Source organism: Rattus norvegicus, chromosome 6 (genome assembly GCF_021556685.1).
Source record: "Rattus norvegicus strain SHRSP/BbbUtx chromosome 6, alternate assembly SHRSP_T2T, whole genome shotgun sequence".
Taxonomy (NCBI): domain Eukaryota; kingdom Metazoa; phylum Chordata; class Mammalia; order Rodentia; family Muridae; genus Rattus; species Rattus norvegicus.
In genome coordinates this window covers 126,681,270-126,701,782 of record NC_141539.1, presented here as the reverse complement: position 1 = coordinate 126,701,782, position 20,513 = coordinate 126,681,270, and the positions used below count along the sequence as shown (strand labels likewise).

Genomic DNA, 20,513 nt, shown 5'->3' with positions numbered 1-20,513 from the left:
TCTTTCTGTGATTGGGTTAGCTCACTCAGGATGATATTTTCCGGTTCCAACCATTTGCCTACGAATTTCATAAAGTCGTTGTTTTTGATAGCTGAGTAATATTCCATTGTGTAGATGTACCACATTTTCTGTATCCATTCCTCTGTTGAAGGGCATCTGGGTTCTTTCCAGCTTCTGGCTATTATAAATAAGGCTGCGATGAACATAGTGGAGCACGTGTCTCTTTTATATGTTGAGGCATCTTTTGGGTATATGCCCAAGAGAGGTATAGCTGGATCCTCAGGCAGTTCAATGTCCAATTTTCTGAGGAACCTCCAGACTGATTTCCAGAATGGTTTTACCAGTCTGCAATCCCACCAACAATGGAGGAGTGTTCCTCTTTCTCCACATCCTCGCCAGCATCTGCTGTCACCTGAGTTTTTGATCTTAGCCATTCTCACTGGTGTGAGGTGAAATCTCAGGGTTGTTTTGATTTGCATTTCCCTTATGACTAAAGATGTTGAACATTTCTTTAGGTTTTTCTTGGCCATTCGGCATTCCTCAGCTGTGAATTCTTTGTTTAGCTCTGAACCCCATTTTCTGTATCCATTCCTCTTTTTAAGGACATTTGGGATGTTTCCAGCTTCTGGCTATTATAAATAAGGCTGTCATGAACATAGTGGAACATGTGACTTTGTTTCATGTTGGAAAATCTTTTGGGTATATGCCCAGGAGAGGTATAACTGGGTCCTCAGGTAGTGGAATATCCAGTTTTCTGAAGAACCTCCAAACTGATTTCCAGGGTGGTTATACCAGATAACCATCCCACCAACGATGGAGGAGTATTCCTCTTTCTCCAAATTCTAGGCAGGATCTGTTATCACCTGACTTTTTTACTTAGCCATTCTGACTGCTGTGAGGTGAAGTCTCAGAGTTGTTTTGATTTACATTTCTCTGATGACTAAGGATGTTGAGCATTTCTTTAGGTACTTCTTACCCATTTGATATTCCTCAGCTGAGAATTCTTTGTTTAGCTCTGTACCCCATATTTTAATAGGGTTATTTGGCTCTCTGGAGTCTCTTTGAGTTCTCTGTCAGATGTAGGATTGGTAAAGATCTTTTCCCAATCTGTTCATTGCTGTTTGGTCCTAATGACAGTGTTCTTAGCCTTACAGAAGCTTTGCAGTTTCATGAGGAACTATTTGTCAATGCTTGATCTTAGAGCATAAGTCATTGGTGTTTTGTTCAGGAAATTTTCCCCAGTGCCCATGTGTTTGAGACTCTTCCCCACTTTTTCTTCTATTAGTTTGAGTGTATCTGGTATGATGTGAAGGTCCTGGATCCACTTGAATTTAAGCTTTGTACAAGATGATAAGGATCGATTTGCATTGTTCTACATGCTGAACTCCAGTTAAACCAGCACCATTTGTTGAAAGTGCTATCTTTTTTCCATTGGAAGGTTTTAGCTCCTTTATAGAAGATCAAGTAACCATAAGTGTGTGGGTTTATTTGTGGGTCTTCAATTCTGTTCCACTGATCTATTTGCCTGTCTCTGCACCAATACTATACAGTTTTTATGACTATTGCTCTGTAAAACTGCTTGATGTCAAGGATGGTGATTCCTCCAGAAGTTCTTTTATTATTCAGTATAGTTTTCACTATACTGGATTTTTGTTATTCGAAATGAATTTGCAAATTGCTCTTTCTGTCTCTATAGAGAATTGAGTAGGAATTTTGAGGGAGATTGTAATGAATCTGTAGATTACTTTTGGCAAAATGCCTTTTTGCTATATTAACACTTCCAATCCATGAGCATGGGAGATCTTTCCAGCTTCTGAGATCTCCATTTCTTTCTTCAGAGACTTGATGTTCTTGTCATACAGATATTTCACTTGCTTCATTAAAGTCACGCCAAGATAGTTCCTATTATTTGGAAATATTGTGAAGGGCGTCATTTCCCTAATTTCTTACTTAGCATGTTTATCCTATGAGGAGAGGAAGGCTACTGGTTTGTGTGAGTTAATTATATACCCTGACACTTTGCTGAAGTGGTTTATCAGGTTAAGTAGTTCTCTGGTGGAACCTTTGGGGGTCACTTAAGTATACTATCATATCATCTGCAAATAGTGATATTTTAACTTCTTCCCTTCCAATTTATATCCCTTTGACCTCCTTTAGTTGTCTGCTTGCTCTAGTTAGGACTTTAAGTACTATAATGAATAAGGAGGGAGGGAGTGGGCAGCCTTGTCTAGTCCCTGATTTTAGTATTATTGGTTCAAGTTTCTCTCCATTTAGGTTGATGTTAGCTACTGGCTTGCTCTACATTGCTTTTACTGTATTTAGATATGGGCCTTAAATTACTGATCTTGCCAGGACTTTTATCACGAAGGGGTGTTGAATTTTGTCAAATGCTTTCTCAGCATCTAATGAAATGATCATGAGGTTCTTATCTTTGATTTTGTTTATATAGTGTATTACATTGATGGATTTCTGTACATTAAACCATCCCTGCATGCCTGGGATGAAGCCTACTTGATCATGATGGAAGATCATTTCAAGTGTTCTTACATTCGGTTTGCAAGAAATTTATGAAGCATTTTTACATCAGTATTCATAAGGGAAATTGGTCTGAAGTTCTCTTTCTTTGTTGGTTCTTTGTGTGGTTTCGGTATAAGAGTAATTGTGGCTTCATGGAAGGAATGTGGTAGTGCTCTGTCTGTTTCCAATTTGTGGAATTGTTTGGACAGTATTAGTATGAGGTCTTCTATGAAGGTCTGATAGAATTCTGCCCTAAACCCATCTGGTCCTGGGCTCTTTATGGTTGGGAGACTTTTAATAACTGCTTATATTTCTTTAGTAGTTATGGGGCTGTTTAGATGGTTTATTTGTTCCTGATTTAACTTATTTATCTGTCTAGAAAATTGTCCATTTCCTCCAGATTTTCCAGTTTTGTTGAATATAGGCTTTTGTAGGAGGATCTGATGATTTTTTTAATTTCCTCAGATTCTGTTGTTATGTCTCCCTTTTCATTTCTGATTTTGTTAATTTGGATACACTACCTTTGAACTCTGGTTAGGCTGGCTAAGGGTTTATCTGTCTTGTACATTTTCTCAAAGAACCAGCTCCTGCTTTTGTTGATTTTGCATATTCCTTTTCATTTCTACTTAGTTGATTTCAGCCCTGAGTTTGATTATTTCCTGCCTTCTACTATTCTTGGGTTTTTTTTTGTTCTAGAGCTTTTTAAGTGTGCTGTCAAGGTGCTGACATATGCTCTCCTGTTTCTTTTTGCAGGCACTGAGAGCTATGAGTTTTCCTCTTAGCACCACCTTCATAGTGTCCCATAAGTTTGGGTATGTTGTATCTTCATTTTCATTAAATTCTAAGAAGTCTTGAGTTTCTTTCTTTATTTCTTCCTTGACCAAGTTCTCATTGAGTAGAGCCACATGTGGGGCTGTTTCCGTTTCACGAATATGTGGACGTTCTTTACTTACTGTTGTTATTGAAGATCAGACTTAGTTTGTGATGATCTGATAGGATGCATGGGATTATTTCTATCTTCCTGTTTGAGGCCTGTTTTGTGATGGATCATTTATTAAATTTTGGAAAAGGTACCATGAGGTACTGAGAAGAAGATGTATCCTTTTGTTTTAGGATGGAATGTTCTATAAATTGTTAAATCCAATTGGTTCATAACTTCTGTTAGTTTCTCTACATCTCTGTTTAATTTCTGTTTCCATGATTTGTCTATTGATGAGAGTGGGGTGTTGAGGTCTCCTACTATTATTGTGTGAGGTGCAATGTGTGCTTTGAGCTTTAATAAAGTTTCTTTTATGTATGTAGGTGCCCTTGCATTTGGAGCACAGATGTTTCGTATTGAGAGTTCATCTTGGTGGATTTTTCCTTTGATGAATATGAAGTGTCCTTTCTTATCTTTTTTATGACTTTTGGTTAAAAGTCAATTTTATTCGATATTAGAATGGCTACTCCAGCTTTTTTCCTTGGGCCATTTGTTGGAAAGTTGTTTTCCAGCCATTTACCCTGAGGTAGTGTCTGTCTTTGTCTCTGAAGTGTGTTTCCTGTAGGCAGCAAAAAGCTGGGTCCTCTTTATGTATCCAGTCTGTTAGTCTATGTCTTTTTATTGTGGAATTGAGTTCATTGACGTTGAGAGATATTGAGGAATAGTGATGGTTGCTTCCTGTTCGTTTCACTATTACAGGTAGAATTATGTTTGTGTGTCTCTCTTTTGTTTTCATTGCAAGGAGATTATATTCTTACTTTCTGTATGGTGTAGTTTCTCTTCTTGTGTTGCAGTTTTCCATCTATTTCCTTTATAGGGCTGGACTTGCAGAAAGATATTGTGTAAATTTGGTTTTGTCCTGGAATATCTTAGTTTCTCCCTCTATGTTAATTGAAAGTTTTGCTGGATATAGTAGCCTGTGCTGGCATTTGTGTTCTTTTAGGGTCTGTATAATATCTGTCCAGGATCTGGATTTCATAGTCTCTGCTGTGAAGTCTCCTGTAATTCTTATAGGTCTGCTGTTATATGTTACTTGACCTTTTTTCCTTACTGCTTTTAATATTTTTTCTTTGTTTTGTGCACTTGACGTTTTAACTATTATGTGAAGGGGGAAACATTTCTTCTGGTCCAATCTATTTGGAGTTCTGTAAGCATCTCTTATTTATCTCATATTTATGGGCATCTCTTTCTTTAGGTTAAGGAAGTTTTCGTCTATAATTTTATTGAATATATTTACTGGCCCTTTAAGTTTGAAGTCTTCACTCTCTTCTGTATCTATTATCCTTAGGTTTGATCTTTTCATTTTGTCCTGGATTTCCTGGATATTTTGGGCTAGGAGCTTTTTGCATTTTACATTATCTTTGATAGTTGTGTCGATTTATTTTTATGTTATCTTCTGCCACTGAGATTCTCTCTTCTATCTCCTGTATTCTGTTGGTGATGCTTGTATCAATGACTCCTGATCTCTTCCTTAGGTTTTCTATCTCCAGGGTTGTTCTCCTTTATGCTTTATTTATTGTTTATATTTACATCTTTAAATCCTGAATGGTTTTGTTCATTTCCTTCACCTGTTTGGTTGTATTTTCCTGCAATTCTTTCAGGCATTTTTGTGTTTTTACTTTAAGGGTTTCTACTTGTTTACTTGATTTGCTCTGCATTTCTCTAAGGGAGTTATTTATGTCCTTGTTAAAGTCCTCCATTGTTATCATAAAATGTGATTTGAAATCTAAATCTTGCTTTTCCGGTGTTTGTATATCCAGTATTTTCTTTGATGGGAGAACTGGATTCTGATGATGCCATGTGGTCTTGGTTTCTGTTGCTTAGGTGATGAACTCTCAATCCTCATCTTCGGTTGGTTTATATACAAGTGTGCAATTTCTAGGCTTGAAAGCAAAATGATGCTATCTGGTGCTGGATAGAGGAGCCTTATTTTTTATTATGGCAGCTTGCTATTTTTGTAACATGGTGATTTGGTTGAACACAATAAAGTACAGTAGTAACTGATCTCCCCTTCTTCCTGGATGAGTGAGGAGATGATTAAATGTTGATGTCAGCATCCTTGAGCATATTCAGATGAGCTTCTGCTTCTGTTGAAAAGGATGCTGTGTTTGATTGTGGTCCGAAGCTTTGAAGCACTACTTGGCATCTCCTTCCTTGGAGGTCTCACTGTTTAAACATAACAGATTTGATAGCTTGTTGGTAAGGTGAGGTCCAGCTTGTCTCCACTAGGTCATCTTCATGTGAATCCGGTGGTTATACGGTTTTGTTCTAGGGATATTTCATTTTTTTAATAACGGTTTTAGCTGACATTCATGGAGAGAATGAATCCTTAGAAGTGTGCCACTAGTGAAAGGAAATCCTGTCTAGAGTATGTTTCTTTACAAAGCTGTGTCACACCATCCTTTGGGCCCTCTGCTGGAAAAGTAGAATCAAGTCTCAAATAATGCCTTTTAAATTGTATCCTCTAGTATTATAGATGTAGGACAGTACTGTATCATACCTCTGTGGATGTAAAATAGCTTGTACCTGCTTTATGATACGTAGTAGTGACCGTGCTTTATCAGAGCTGTTTTTAATGATGTTGCTCAGAATGTTTTCTTTCCAGATGATGATTGAGAAGCTAATTTAAAAGAAAAATGGTGCCAGGTACCACAAGAGTAACAGAACTGTGCTGTTTTCTCGGGTTTTGTTTTTTTACTTTTTTTTTTTTAATGGAGTGTGCTGGATGTCTCTACAGTTTTGTTCAGATGACTGCAGAACCTGGAAAAGTTGTTGCTGCTGTTGATGCATAACACACTGCTATTATTGGTCTTTTTATATAAATATAAATATATATATATACAGATAAAAAAAATATTCATTAAGTTAATTTGTTTCATGACTTCTCTTAGTCTGTCTATGTCTCTGTTTAATTTCTGTTTGCATGATCTGTCCATTGATTAGAGTGGGGTGTTGAAATCTCCTACTATTATTGTATGAGGTGCAATGTGCGGTTTCAGCTTTAGTAAGGTTTCTTTTATGCATGTAGCTCCCCTTGTATTTAGAGCATAGATATTTAGGATTGAGAGTTCATCTTGGTGAATTTTTCCTTTGATGAACATGAAGTGTCCTTCCTTATCTCTTTTGATGACTTTTAGTTGAAAATTGATTTTATTTGATATTAGAATGGCTACTCCAGCTTGCTTCTTCTGACCATTTCCTTGGAAAGTTGTTTTCCAGCCTTTCACTTTGAGGTACTGTCTGTCTTTGTCTCTGAGTGTGTTTCCTGTAGGCAGCAGAATGTGGGGTCCTCATTGCGTATCCATTTTGTAAATCTATGTCTTTTTATTGGGGAGTTGAGAGCATTGATATTGAGAAATATTAAGGAATAGTAATTATTGCTTCCTGTTATATTCCTATTTGGATGTGAGATTATGTTTGTGTGCTTTTCTTCTCTTTGTTTTTTTGCCAAGACGATTAGTTTCTTCCTTTTTGCCTCCTTATGTTGGACTTTACCATTTATCATCCTTTGTAGAGCTGGATTTGTAGAAAGGTATTGTGTAAATTTAGTTTTGTCATGGAATATCTTGGTTTCTCCATCTATGTTAATTGAGAGTTTTGTAGGATACAGTAATGTGGGCTGGCATTTGTGTTCTCTTAGGGTCTGTATGACATCTGTCCAGGATCTTCTGGCTTTCATAGTCTCTGGTGAGAAGTCTGGTGTGATTCTGATAGGTCTCCCTTTATATGTTACTTGACCTTTTTCCCTTACTGCTTTTCATATTCTTTCTTTGTTTTGTGCATTTGGTATTTTGACTATTATGTGACAGGAGGAGTTTCTTTTTTGGTCCAATCTATTTGGAGTTCTGTGGGCTTCTTTTATGTTTATGGGCATCTCTTTCTTTAGGTTAGGGAAGTTTTCTTCTATGATTTTGTTGAAGATATTTACTTGTCCTTTGAACTGGGAGTCTTCACTCTCTTCTATACCTATTATCCTTAGGTTTTATCTTCTCATTGAGTCCTGGATTTCCTGTATATTTTGGACCAGTAGCTTTTTCCGTTTTCCATTATCTTTGACAGTTGTGTCGATGATTTCTATGGAATCTTCTGCTCCTGAGATTCTCTCTTCTATCTCTTGTATTCTGTTGGTAATGCTTGTATCTACTGCTCCTTGTCTCTTCCTTTGGTTTTCTCTATCCAGGGTTGTTTCCCTTTGTGCTTTCTTTATTGCTTCTATTTCCACTTTCAATTCCTTCACCTGTTTGATTGTGTTTTCCTGGAATTCTTTCAGGGATTTTTGTGATTCCTCTCTATAGGCTTCTACTTGTTTATTTATGTTTTCCTCAGTTTCTCTAAGGGAGTTCTTCATTTCTTTCTTGAAGTCCTCCAGCATCATGATCAAATGTGAATTTAAATCTAGATCTTGCTTTTCTGGCATGTTTGGATATTCAGTGTTTGCTTTGGTGTGAGAATTGGGCTCTGATGATGCCTTATAGTCTTGGTTTCTGTTGCTTGGGTTCCTGCACTTGCCTCTCACCATCAGGTTGTCTCTGGTGTTACCTTGTTGTGCTATTTCTGACAGTGGCTAGACTGTCCACACTGTCTGTGTGTCAGGAGTGCTATAGACCTGTTTTCCTGTTTTTCTTTTAGCCAATTATGGGAACAAAGTGTTCTGCTTTTGGGCGTGTAGTCTTTCCTGTCTACTGATCTTCACCTGTTCCTGTGGGCAGGTGTCCTGAGTCCACCAGTCAGGTTGCTTGGAGCAGAAAAGTTGGTCTTACCTGTGGTCCTGCGTCTGAAGTTGCTTCTGGGAGTCTGCTTTTGAGCTCTCCTTGAGGGCGGCAACCAGGATGGCCTATGCCGCCTTTTCCCTGAGCCCCCGTGCACCGGGGTCCCAGATGGCATTCAGTGTTTTCCTATGGAGTCAGAAATGTGGGCAGAGTGTACTCTCTTCTGGCTTCCCAGGCATGTCTGTCCCTCTGAAGGTTTAGCTCTCCTTCCCACGGGATTTGTGTGCAGAGAACTGTTGACTGGATCCCTTCAGGCCAGGGCAGTGTCTGAACCGCAGGGGACCTTCTGCTTGAGTGCTCCTATCTTCCGGTTCCCAGAGGCCCTATACAGTTTCCTCTTAGGCCAGGGATGTGGGCAGGGGTGGGCAGTATTGGTGGTCTTTCCCACTCTGCAGTCACAGGAGTGCCCAACTGTCCGGGTGAGCTCTCTCTTCCCCCTCCTGAATTTCTTTAAAGGAGTTATGTATATCCTTCTTAAAGTCCTCTATCATCCTCATGAGATGTGATTTTAAATCCAAATCTTCTTTTTCCAGTCTGTTTAGGTATCCAAAACTTGCTGTTGTCGAATAACTGGGTTCTGATGATGCCAAGTATCCTTGGTTTCTGTTGCTTAGGTACTTGTGATTGCCTCTTGCCATCTTAGTATCTCTGGTGTTAGGTGGTTTTGCTGTCTCTGAGACTGGTCCGTCCTGTGAGCCCATGAACCTGATGTGTCGTCACTCCTGAGGGTCAAGTTTTCTTTGGGTGGTATTGGCATGCAGAAGACTGTAACATAGGGTCAGCTCCCAGGCTCAGATGGAACCTGGGAAACTGGTTTTTGTTTGTTTGTTAGTTTGTTTGTTATTCACTTTACATCCCACTCACTACCCCCCTCCCATCATCTTCTACAAACTTTTCCCTATTCCCTCCCCTTCCCCTCTGAGAAGGTAAGGGCCCCCTGGGTATCCCTCTCACCTTTACACTTCAAGTCTCTGTGAGGCTATGCTCATGCTCTCTCACTGAGGCCATATGAGTCTGCACATAGGTCCATTATGTGCATACGGGCTCATAGGGTGTTTGAAGCCCTGCAACTGGAGTTACATATGGCTGTGTTGGCCTTGTGGTTGCTGAGAACTGATCCAGGTTCCTCTAACAGAGCAGCTAGTGCTCTTTATCTAAGCCATCTCTTCAGCTCCCACCATTCTAATATTTGCTTGAGGATATTTTACCTTAAGATTCACCAGGAATGATGGCTTCCAGTTTTCTCATTATCATCTGTTCTTATTGGTTTGGTATCAGGATAATACTGGCTTGTAGAATGAGTTTAGAACTAACCCTTCTGCTTTGTTTTTGGGGATAAGCTTGGTGAGAAATGCCACTGTTTTGTCAACCTCAGCATTGCCAACCTCACAGATCCTAGACTTTCCTCTGATAGGTATTCTAAAATAATATTATGCCCCTTTTGTTGTGGTTAAAAAAAAGCAGTGTGACCAATTGCCATGTGTACTGCTCTGCAATTCTCTCCCAGTCTCTCTCTGACCCAGGCAGTCACTGTCTCACTAGTTCTGGTTCCATCGGGCATTAGGAACTAGTGCTAATTTATCTCAGCCACTCCATGCTGGCCTCTAAGGTACTCTGTGACCAGGGTGATCTAAGAGCCATTCCAGTGTGGCACCTTGCCACACTACTTTCTAGTATTAGTTCTGGCACCAATGGGGCCAAATGGAACTAACCATACTTTATCTCAAATTAATTTCTCTCGAGGCTCTCTACTAACCTCGAAAGCTCTGGTTCCAGCTACCTAGTAAAATCAGTGCTCTAGAGGTCCAACAATGGGCTGCCCTATCATGGCTCCCTGCCATGGACTCTGCTCACACTTCCAACAACCCAGTGGAATCATGACTCAATAAACTGTAATTTATCAATCAGATTTATATGTTGAATTCTTAATTCATAATACATCCTCAAAATGAACTCCCAGCCAATTGATAAGGATATAAGCCACCCACCTAGATAAGATAAATTTGCCTACAGAAATGCATCCCAACTACCTTGGCAATTAAACACTACCTGAATCTGGGTCATCCTTCTCTGTCTCCATTTGATTCTCCTTCCCCTCCTCTCCCACCTTACAAAAGCTTTGTCCCACTTTATTTTTTTTCTGTCCAATCAAGGCCTTGACCTAACTTGTGCCAGACCTCACCTGCATATAGACATCAACCTATACCTGTCACAAAGGGATTATGATTTTCATTTTCCTTGCCATAGTTATAAGAGAGAAATTATGATCTAAACTTAATAGCATTGAATACATTGTTATGGTAGTAAAATAATTTCATAATTGTTTATTATTTTACCAGTAAAAATGGTTGCAGAAAAATGTGTGAAATTTGGCACATTCATGTAATCAAAATGATTGTAAAAGAGTAATTTTCACATAGCTTTCAGTTTCATCAACATGAAAAACTTATTTATCTTTTATTTTTAGATATCGCAGCTGTAGAACAATGGATTATAAAGTTCACAATGCATGAAGGATTAAACATTTATGATACAGAAGGGACCTTATTGGACCTTGTCCGAGGTAAATATCAATATATAAAGTAGAATCCCATTCACATACTCTTTGAACAAACTGATGATCAACACATAGTGCCAGTCCCAGAGGCCAGGACCATTGTTTTTCTATATAATATATTATGTATATCTGAATATATATTCAAATTATAAATATATTTGAATCTCTGGGATGAATTTCAATTGAATAATCTTTTACTGTGTTAGTGACATCTCTTTTTTAGTACTTTAAAAGATGTATTTATTTTTATTTTATGTGTGTGATTGCATTGTGTACTTATATGTGTGTTAACCATGTAAAGAGCTCAAAGAGGTGAAACGAAGGTGTTTGTTCTGGATGCCAGCCCTGGCAGGTCTTCTTTCTTCTTGGTTCCTCTAGAGGCAGCAAAGAGAGATGAGTTTCTGAGGAGGTAGGACATTGTTTTACAAGATATGAGGGTAAGACTTTGTCTTACGAGATATTTAGGGTTGCTGTATAATGATAAAAAGTTTACTTACCGAAGTCTAAGTTGCTTTGCTGCTGTAGCTGACCTGTCTTTTTGTGTTTCTCTGTGTTTTTCTCTGTTCCTCTGAAGCCAGAAACTACAGTCTCTGGCATATAGCACCTCATTCTCAAACATCAAGAGATTAAGTAAAGTAGCCTTTTGTTCTAACTCTACAGGAACTGCACAACTTTAACTTTCAGCCTGCTAACTGAAGTTGCAGGAAGAAAAGGGGACACTTTGAAAAGCAATTTTAGCATTAATTTCTAAGTTATAAAAAGTTTCCTATAAAAGCTCTTCAAGAAAAAGGGGGAAAGTGGAATGCTCCTTCCTCTCTTTGTCTTCAGCACTTATACATCCTTCAGAATACATGCTCACATGGTTATAAAGTTCCTCACAAGTTTACACATAAATTCAATCATAAATCAAATAGCTTTACAAGAGAGAATGTGTACATGCATATCCATGAGGAGTAATTGTCTGGTTAAACATTCATCACCTGTTATTCTGATAGAAGCCTGCTTACTAACAGAAGTTATTAACTGGTGACATTTGGAGATTGACAGAATTCTACAGTCTTGACTATCAGAAAGGACTTAATAACAGTGTTACTAAAAGAACTTAATAATTATTATAAATTTGGAATTCTATAGTGTTATCTTTAATGATAAAGAAATCATCTACTTGACTATACGGCATCACTGTTACACAATACATACTCATGATTCTCCAGAGATCTGCCTGAAATGGTGGGCTAATACTAGTGATGGTGGTATATGATTAATAATAACAGAAAATGCATGATAAAAGCGTGAATCTTTCTGAAAATGAATTTCTTCTGGGACTTGCCTATAGGAGTAAATCTGTAATGGATTATTAATCCAAGGCAGTCTCACATCAGGAAGATCATCAGGTAGTTTTGAGCTTGTTAGCTCCTGACATGTTTGAACACCTGGAACTGGAGTTACAAATAGCTGTGAGACTCCATATAGGAGCTGAGAACTGCACCTAAATTGTGTGTATGTGTGTGTATGTGTGTGTGTGTGTGTATTTTATGTTTATGATATAGCTCTGTATGTGATATATGTATGAATATATGTATATATACTTTTAATGAAGTCTTTATAGTGAATTAAAAAGTTTTATATATACAAAGAACTCAAGATGTTAGACTCTAGAGAGCCAAATAACCCTATTAAAAATTGGGGTACAACACCACACACAACCAGTCCTGCAAATGGCACAGAAATGGCATCAAGAAACCCCATCACAAAGATACAAATCTCTTAAGGGGGTCCACCCCAAGTTTCTGAGGAACATGCACTTTGCCAAGAAGCACAACAAGAAAGGCCTGAAGAAGATGCAGGCCAACAATGCCAAGGCAGTAAGTGCTCGAGCAGAGGCCATCAAGGCACTCGTGAAGCCTCAGGCCATCAAGCCCAAGATGCCAAAGGGCTCCAGCCTCAAACTCAACCATCTGGCTTTCATCGCTCACCCCAAGCTTGGGAAGAAGACTCGAAGCTACATGGCCAAGGGTCATAGGCTCTGCCAACCAAAGCCCAAGGTTCAAACCAATGCAGAGGCCAAAGCTCCAGCTAAGGCCCAGGCTTCAGCTCCAGCCCAGGCCCCCAATGGTGCCCAGGCCCCTATGAGGGCCCCATAGAAAAAGCTCCCACCAGTGTGAAGACAGACTGCTATAACACATCTACCTACAAACTATTAGCAGATGACCTATGCAGTTTTTACAAATAAACTTGAGACAAGAAAAAATGGGGTACAAACCAAGCAAGTGAAAGATATATATGGCAAGAATTTTAAGCCTCTGAAGAAAGACATTGAGGAAGATCTCAGAAGATGGAAAGATCTTCCATGCTCATGGATTGGCAGGATTAATATAGTAAAGATGGCACTTTGCCAAAAGCAATCTACAGATTCAATGCAATCCCCATCAAAATTCCTACTCAATTCTTTTTTTTTTTATTAACTTGAGGATTTCTTATATACATTTCGAGTGTTATTCCCTTTCCCAGTATTCGGGCAAACATCCCCCTCCCCCTCCCCTTCCTTATGGGTGTTCCCCTCCCAACCCTCCCCCCATTGCCGCCCTCCCCCCACCAGTCTAGTTCACTGGGGGTTCAGTCTTAGCAGGACCCAGGGCTTCTCCTTCCACTGGTGCTCTTAGTAGGATATTCATTGCTACCTATGAGGTCAGAGTCCAGGGTCAGTCCATGTATAGTCTTTAGGTAGTGGCTTAGTCCCTGGAAGCTCTGGTTGCTTGGCATTGTTGTTCATAAGGGGTCTCGAGCCCCTTCAAGCTCTTCCAGTTCTTTCTCTGATTCCTTCAACGGGGGTCCTATTCTCAGTTCAGTGCTTTGCTGCTGGCATTTGCCTCTGTATTTGCTGTATTCTGGCTGTGTCTCTCAGGAGAGATCTACATCCGGCTCCTGTCGGTCTGCACTTCTTTGCTTCATCCATCTTGTCTAATTGGGTGGCTGTATATGTATGGGCCACATGTGGGGCAGGCTCTGAATGGGTGTTCCTTCAGTCTCTGTTTTAATCTTTGCCTCTCTCTTCCCTGCCAAGGGTGTTCTTGTTGCCCTTTTAAAGAAGGAGTGAAGCATTCACATTTTGATCATCCGTCTTGAGTTTCATTTGTTCTAGGTATCTAGGGTAATTCAAGCATTTGGGCTAATAGCCACTTATCAATGAGTGCATACCATGTATGTCTTTCTGTGATTGGGTTAGCTCACTCAGGATGATATTTTGCAGTTCCAACCATTTGCCTACGAATTTCATGAAGTCGTTGTTTTTGATAGCTGAGTAATATTTCATTGTGTAGATGTACCACATTTTCTGTATCCATTCCTCTATTGAAGGGCATCTGGGTTCTTTCCAGTTTCTGGCTATTATAAATAAGGCTGCGATGAACATAGTGGAGCACGTGTCTCTTTTATATGTTGAGGCATCTTTTGGGTATATGCCCAAGAGAGGTATGGCTGGATCCTCAGGCAGTTCAATGTCCAATTTTCTGAGGAACGTCCAGACTGATTTCCAGAATGGTTATACCAGTCTGCAATCCCACCAACAATGGAGGAGTGTTCCTCTTTCTCTGCATCCTCGCCAGCATCTGCTGTCACCTGAGTTTTTGATCTTAGCCATTCTCACTGGTGTGAGGTGAAATCTCAGGGTTGTTTTGATTTGCATTTCCCTTATGACTAAAGATGGAGCACTACTGAATTCCTTTTATGAAGCCATAATTACTCTTATACCTAAACCACACAAAGACCCAACAAAGAAAGAGAACTTCAGACCAATTTCCCTCATGAATATCGACACAAAAATACTCAATAAAATTCTGGCAAACCAAATCCAAGACCACATCGAAACAATCATCCACCATGATCAAGTAGGCTTCATCCCAGGCATGCAGGGATGGTTTAATATAGGAAAACCATCAACGTGATCCATTATATAAACAAACTGAAAGAACAAAACCACATGATCATTTCATTAGATGCTGAGAAAGCATTTGACAAAATTCAACACCCCTTCATGATAAAAGTCCTCGAATTCAAGGCCCATACCTAAACATAGTAAAAGCCATATACAGCAAACCAGTTGCTAACATTAAACTAAATGGAGAGAAACTTGAAGCAATCCCACTAAAATCAGGGACTAGACAAGGCTGCCCACTCTCTCCCTACTTATTCAATATAGTTCTTGAAGTTCTAGCCAGAGCAATCAGACAACAACAAAAGGAGGTCAAGGGGATACAGATCGGAAAAGAAAAAGTCAAAATATCACTATTTGCAGATGATATGATAGTATATTTAAGTGATCCCAAAAGTTCCACCAGAGAATTACTAAAGCTGATAAACAACTTCAGCAAAGTGGCTGGGTATAAAATTAACTAAAACAAATCAGTAGCCTTCCTCTACACAAAAGAGAAACAAGCCGAGAAAGAAATTAGGGAAACGACACCCTTCATAATAGACCCAAATAATATAAAGTACCTCGGTGTGACTTTAACCAAGCAAGTAAAAGATCCGTACAATAAGAACTTCAAGCCTCTGAAGAAAGAAATTGAAGAAGACCTCAGAAGATGGAAAGATCTCCCATGCTCATGGATTGGCAGGATTAATATAGTAAAAATGGCCATTTTACCAAAACCGATCTACAGATTCAATGCAATCCCCATCAAAATACCAATCCAATTCTTCAGAGAGTTAGGCAGAACTATTTGCAAATTCATCTGCAATAACGAAAAATTTAGGACAGCTAAAACTATTCTCAACAATAAAAGGACTTCTGGGGGAATCACTATCCACGAACTCAAGCAGTATTACAGAGCAATAGTGATAAAAACTGTATGGTATTGGTACAGAGACAGGCAGATAGACCAGTAGAACAGAATTGCAGAACCAGAAATGAACCCACACATCTATGGTCACTTGATTTTTGACAAAGGAGCCAAAACCATCCAATGGAAAAAAGATAGCCTTTTCAGCAAATGGTCAGCATGTAGAAGAATGCAGATCGATCCATTATTGTCACCCTCTACAAAGCTTAAATCCAAGTAGATCAAGGATCTCCACATCAAACCAGATATACTCAAACTAATAGAAGAAAAAGTGGGGAAGCATCTCGAACACATGGGCACTAGAGAAATTTTCCTGAACAAATGGCTTATGCTCTAAGATCAAGAATCGACAAATGGGATCTCATAAAACTGCAAAGCTTCCGTAAGGCAAAGGACACTGTTGTTAGGACAAAGTGACAACCAACAGATTGGGAAAAGATCTTTACCAATCCTACAACTGATAGAGGGGTCATATCCAAAATATACAAAGAACTCAAGAAGTTAGACTACAGGGAGACAAATAACCCTCTTTAAATAATGGTGATCAGAGCTAAACAAAGAATTCACAGCTGAGGAATGCCGTGAGGCTGAGAAACACCTAAAGAAATGTTCAACATCTTGAGTCATAAAGGAAATGCAAATCAAAACAACCCTGCGATTCCATCTCACACCAGTCAGAATGACTAAAATCAAAAACTTCGGCGTCAGTAGATGCTGGTGAGAATGTGGCGAAAGAGAAACACTCTTCCATTGTTGGCGGGATTGCAGACTGGTACATCCATTCTGGAAATCAGTCTGGAGGTTCCTCAGAAAATTGGACATTGAACTACCTGAGGACCCAGCTATACCTCTCTTGGGCGTATACCCAAAAGATGCTCCAACATATAACAAAGACACATGCTTCACTATGTTCATAGCAGCCTGGTTTATAATAGCCAGAAGCTGGAATGAACCCAGATGCCCTTCAACAGAGGAAACGGATACAGAAAATGTGGTAGGTACATCTACGTAATGGAATATTACTCTGCCATAAAAAACAATGACTTTATGAAATTCATAGGCAAATGGATGGAACTGGAAAATGTCATCCTGAGTGAGGTAACTTAATCACAGATAAACACACTTGGTATGCACGCATTGATAAGTGGATATTAGCCCAACTGCTCCAATTACCCTCGATGCATAGAACACGTGAAACTCAAGAAGGATGACCAAAATGCAAATGCTTCACTCCTTTAAAAGAGGAACAAGAATACCCTTAGGAGAATCAGAGAAAGAACTGGAAGAGCTTGAAGGGGCTCGAGACCCCTTATGAACAACAATGCCAAGCAACCAGAGCTTCCAGGGACTAAGCCACTACCCAAAGACTATACATGGACTGACCCTGGACTCTGACCTCATAGGTAGCAATGAATATCCTAGTAAGAGCACCAGTGGAAGGGGAAGTCCTGGGTCCTGCTCAGACTGAACCCCCAGTGAACGTGATTGTTGGGGGGAGGGCAGCAATGGGGGGAGGATGGGGAGGGGAACACCCATAAGGAAGGGGAGGGGGAGGGATTAGGGGGATGTTTGCCCGGAGACCGGGAAAGGAAATAACACTCGAAATGTAAATAAGAAATACTCAAGTTAATAAAAAAGGAAAAAAAAAGAATACCCTTAGGAGGGAATAGGGAGGCAAAGTTTAGAAGAGAGGCTGAAGGAACGCCCATTCAGAGCCTGCCCCACTTGTGGCCCATACATATATAGCTACCAAACTAGATAAGATGGATGAAGCAAAGAAGTGCAGGCTGATAGGAACTGGATGTAGATCTCTCCTGAGAGACACAGCCAGAATATGCAAATACATAGGCGGATGCCAGCAGGAAACCACTGAACTGATAATGGGATTCCAGTTGAAGGAATCAGAGAAAGGACTGAAAGAGCTTGAAGGGGCTTGAGACCCCATATGAACTACCAACCAGAGTTTCCAGGGACTAAGACACTACCCAAAGTCTATACATGGACTGACCCTTTGCTCCAACTGCATAGGTAGCAATGAATAGCCTAGTAAGGGCACCCTTCGAAGCAGAAGCCCTTGATCCTGCCAAGACTGAACCCCCAGTGAACAGGATTGTTGGGGGTAGGGTGGCAATGGGAGGAGGATGGGGAGGGGAACACCCATATAATGGAGGAGGGGGAGATGAGTTAGGGGAATGTTTGCCTGTAAACCAGGAAAGGTAATAACAATTGAAATGTAAATAAGAAATACCCAATTTAATAATGTTGGAGAAAAAAATTTAAAAAAAGAAGTGTTCAACATCCTTAGTCATCAGGGAAATGCAAATCAAAACAATCCTGATTTTCTACCACACACCAGTAAGAATGGCTAAGATCAAAAACTTGGTGACAACAGATGCTGATGAGGATGTGGAGAAAGAAGAACACTCCTCCATTGTTGGTGGGATTGCAAGGTGGTGCAACCACTCTGCAAATCATTCTGGAGATTCCTCAGAAAACTGGAAACAGTAGTATCTGAGGATCCAGCTATACAACTCCTGGGCATATACCCAAAAGTTGCTCCAACATATAATGATACATACTCCACTGTGTTCATAGCCACCTCATTTATAATAGCCAGAAGCTTAAGTGGTTGCTTCATGATTCAGGAAGAAATAGCAGTCAATGACCTTGCAGGTGTAATCTCAGAGATGAGAACAAAGGAGAGGTCTGTATTAGAATGGGCTGTGATGTAGTGGTATATTTTGATTAAGCATGTTACTCGGGTGAACCATTCAAGGGTTTTTATTCTGGACTTTAAAGCTGTGATACCTAGAATTCAGGAGGAGGAAGTAGCCAATATGGGAAGAGGTCTTGGTGGCTACTTCAGGCATGCAATCTAATGGTTTTTAACAACGCAAAGGAAATGGGAAAGAAAGGGAAGGCCTGCCAGCACCAACCTTGCATGCTTGATGGGGCCAGAGCCCCTTCACTCCTTGCTGAAGCACAGAAAATCATGGCATGGTTGGTGTGTCCTGAGTTTATAAATGGTGGCAGGGATTGTGAGGCAGATGTGGGATTTTGTGAGCTATAACAAAATTGTATGAATTGAGTGCATTGATCACTTTCTAAACATAAGTACATTCTGATTCATGTTTAGAAAAGTTCCCAGTTGTGGGTGCTTTTCAGCCAGGGACCTGACTCCTGGGGAAGGATGATAGGTATTGAAGAAGGCCATGACTGGTGGCTGTTGCATCATTACAACTGAGAGGTGTCTGTAGTCCTCAGGCTGTAGAGCATGGAGTACAGCAGTTGAGCAGTAACTGCCCAAAGAATACATTTTATAAGTAGAGCAGATGGGATACCTGATGATCAGTAGTGAAGGAAATGGGAAGACCAAGGATGAATCATCTACTGCTATGGAGCAATCAAGTAGAACAGTGTTCGTTGCTGAAAGTTTGAGATATCAAGCAACAAAAGGAAGGGAGGAACAAGGAAAAGGTGAGGGCATGGTTCTAAGTCTTTTTTTTTTACTACAGAACACAAAGAAATGCATAAAAAACCCTCTTACTGCTTCATATCTAATAGACACTACAATAAGCCCCAAGTCATGCATTCAATTGTCTCCTACACATAAACTGCTTTTTAATCACAGGTCAACAGTGATCTTCACATCGGTCTGTTATTTTAGCATCATCAAATGTTAATCACTCTCTAGCTTTCCTGTTTTTCTTTCCATTTTCCAGAAACAGAGTTGTTTTTATAATCAGAACAACTGAAGGGCCTCAGGAGTGGAAACTGTGCACATGGGAGATGAAGGGTTACAGTGTTAGAATAGGAATGGCCCCACAGACTCCTGTGTTTGGATGCTTGGCTCTTAGGGAATGGCAATGTTGGAATAGTCATGGACTTGTTAGAGGAAGTCTGAGGTCTTATATATGCTCAAGCTCCATCCCGTGACAAGCACACTCCCTGTTGCTTTCAGTGAAGACATAGAACTCTTGGCTCCAATGCCATGTGTGCCTGGACAACACCATTCTTACCCCGTGATGATAATTGACCAAACCTCTGAAAGGATAAGCCAGCCCCAATTAGCCATTTTCCTTTATAAGTATTGCCATGGTCACAGTGTCTCTTCACAGAAATAAGACCCTAACTAAGATGGACAAAAAGGACACCTTCAGGAATGGTCTTTACCATAAGTAAGTAAGTTTCCCTGCAGCTCAAAGGTTGAAAACACCAACAAATGTCAGTGTGCTGCTCTTGCCCTCTGTCAGTCAGATCAACTTTCCACATCAGTTACCAGCGCACCTACAGCTTAGGTCACTAACACTCCAGTCCTCGTAAGACTACTTAAAATACAACATCTGACCCCAAGCAGATTCAATGTAAGGAAGGAGGAAAGAAATCAAACTTTCTTATTTTCTTAGGTCTGATGTGAATGGCTTGCAAACACTCTACATACCAGAAGTCAGTTCTTTCCTCAAGCTCCTCAGAAGTCTTGTGCAACTTCCTGGTGTTAAATTCTTGTAGCTGGCATTGCTCTTTCCCTGTCTTGCTGTAGCTAGACTGCATAATACCACCATCCCCCCCCCCACCCGTCAAACACCACCACCTCCCAAAGACAAAAATACAACTGCTTGTCTTCCTTTACACAATCGGAGGAAGAGCAGAGCTTCCTAAGGTGTTTGAATCTGCAGTTGAGTATGACCATTTGAAGAGATAGAACCATATTGTAGAATATAAACAACTCGTAACTGATTACTTGTCTCTGTTGTTAGAAGTGCTTTGATTGTTTTTAAATGACACAGCAGTATTCTTTCAAGTTGCCCTGAACCCACTTGTGTACTTTTCTATTTCTCTTGTTTCTAATC

The 20,513-nt window shown here is 39.9% G+C and overlaps 1 protein-coding gene and 1 pseudogene across 1 annotated transcript in view; both read left to right on the top strand.

Annotated features, from left to right (window-relative positions):
* The window catches only part of Catsperb (catsper channel auxiliary subunit beta), a 288,739-nt gene that overhangs the window by 80,349 nt on the left and 187,877 nt on the right, over nt 1–20,513 (top strand). The window contains 1 exon segment of the mRNA NM_001433284.1: nt 10,733–10,828. Coding sequence (NP_001420213.1) covers nt 10,733–10,828 — 96 coding nt within the window.
* On the top strand, nt 12,491–13,132 carry LOC148005433 (large ribosomal subunit protein eL29 pseudogene; annotated as a pseudogene).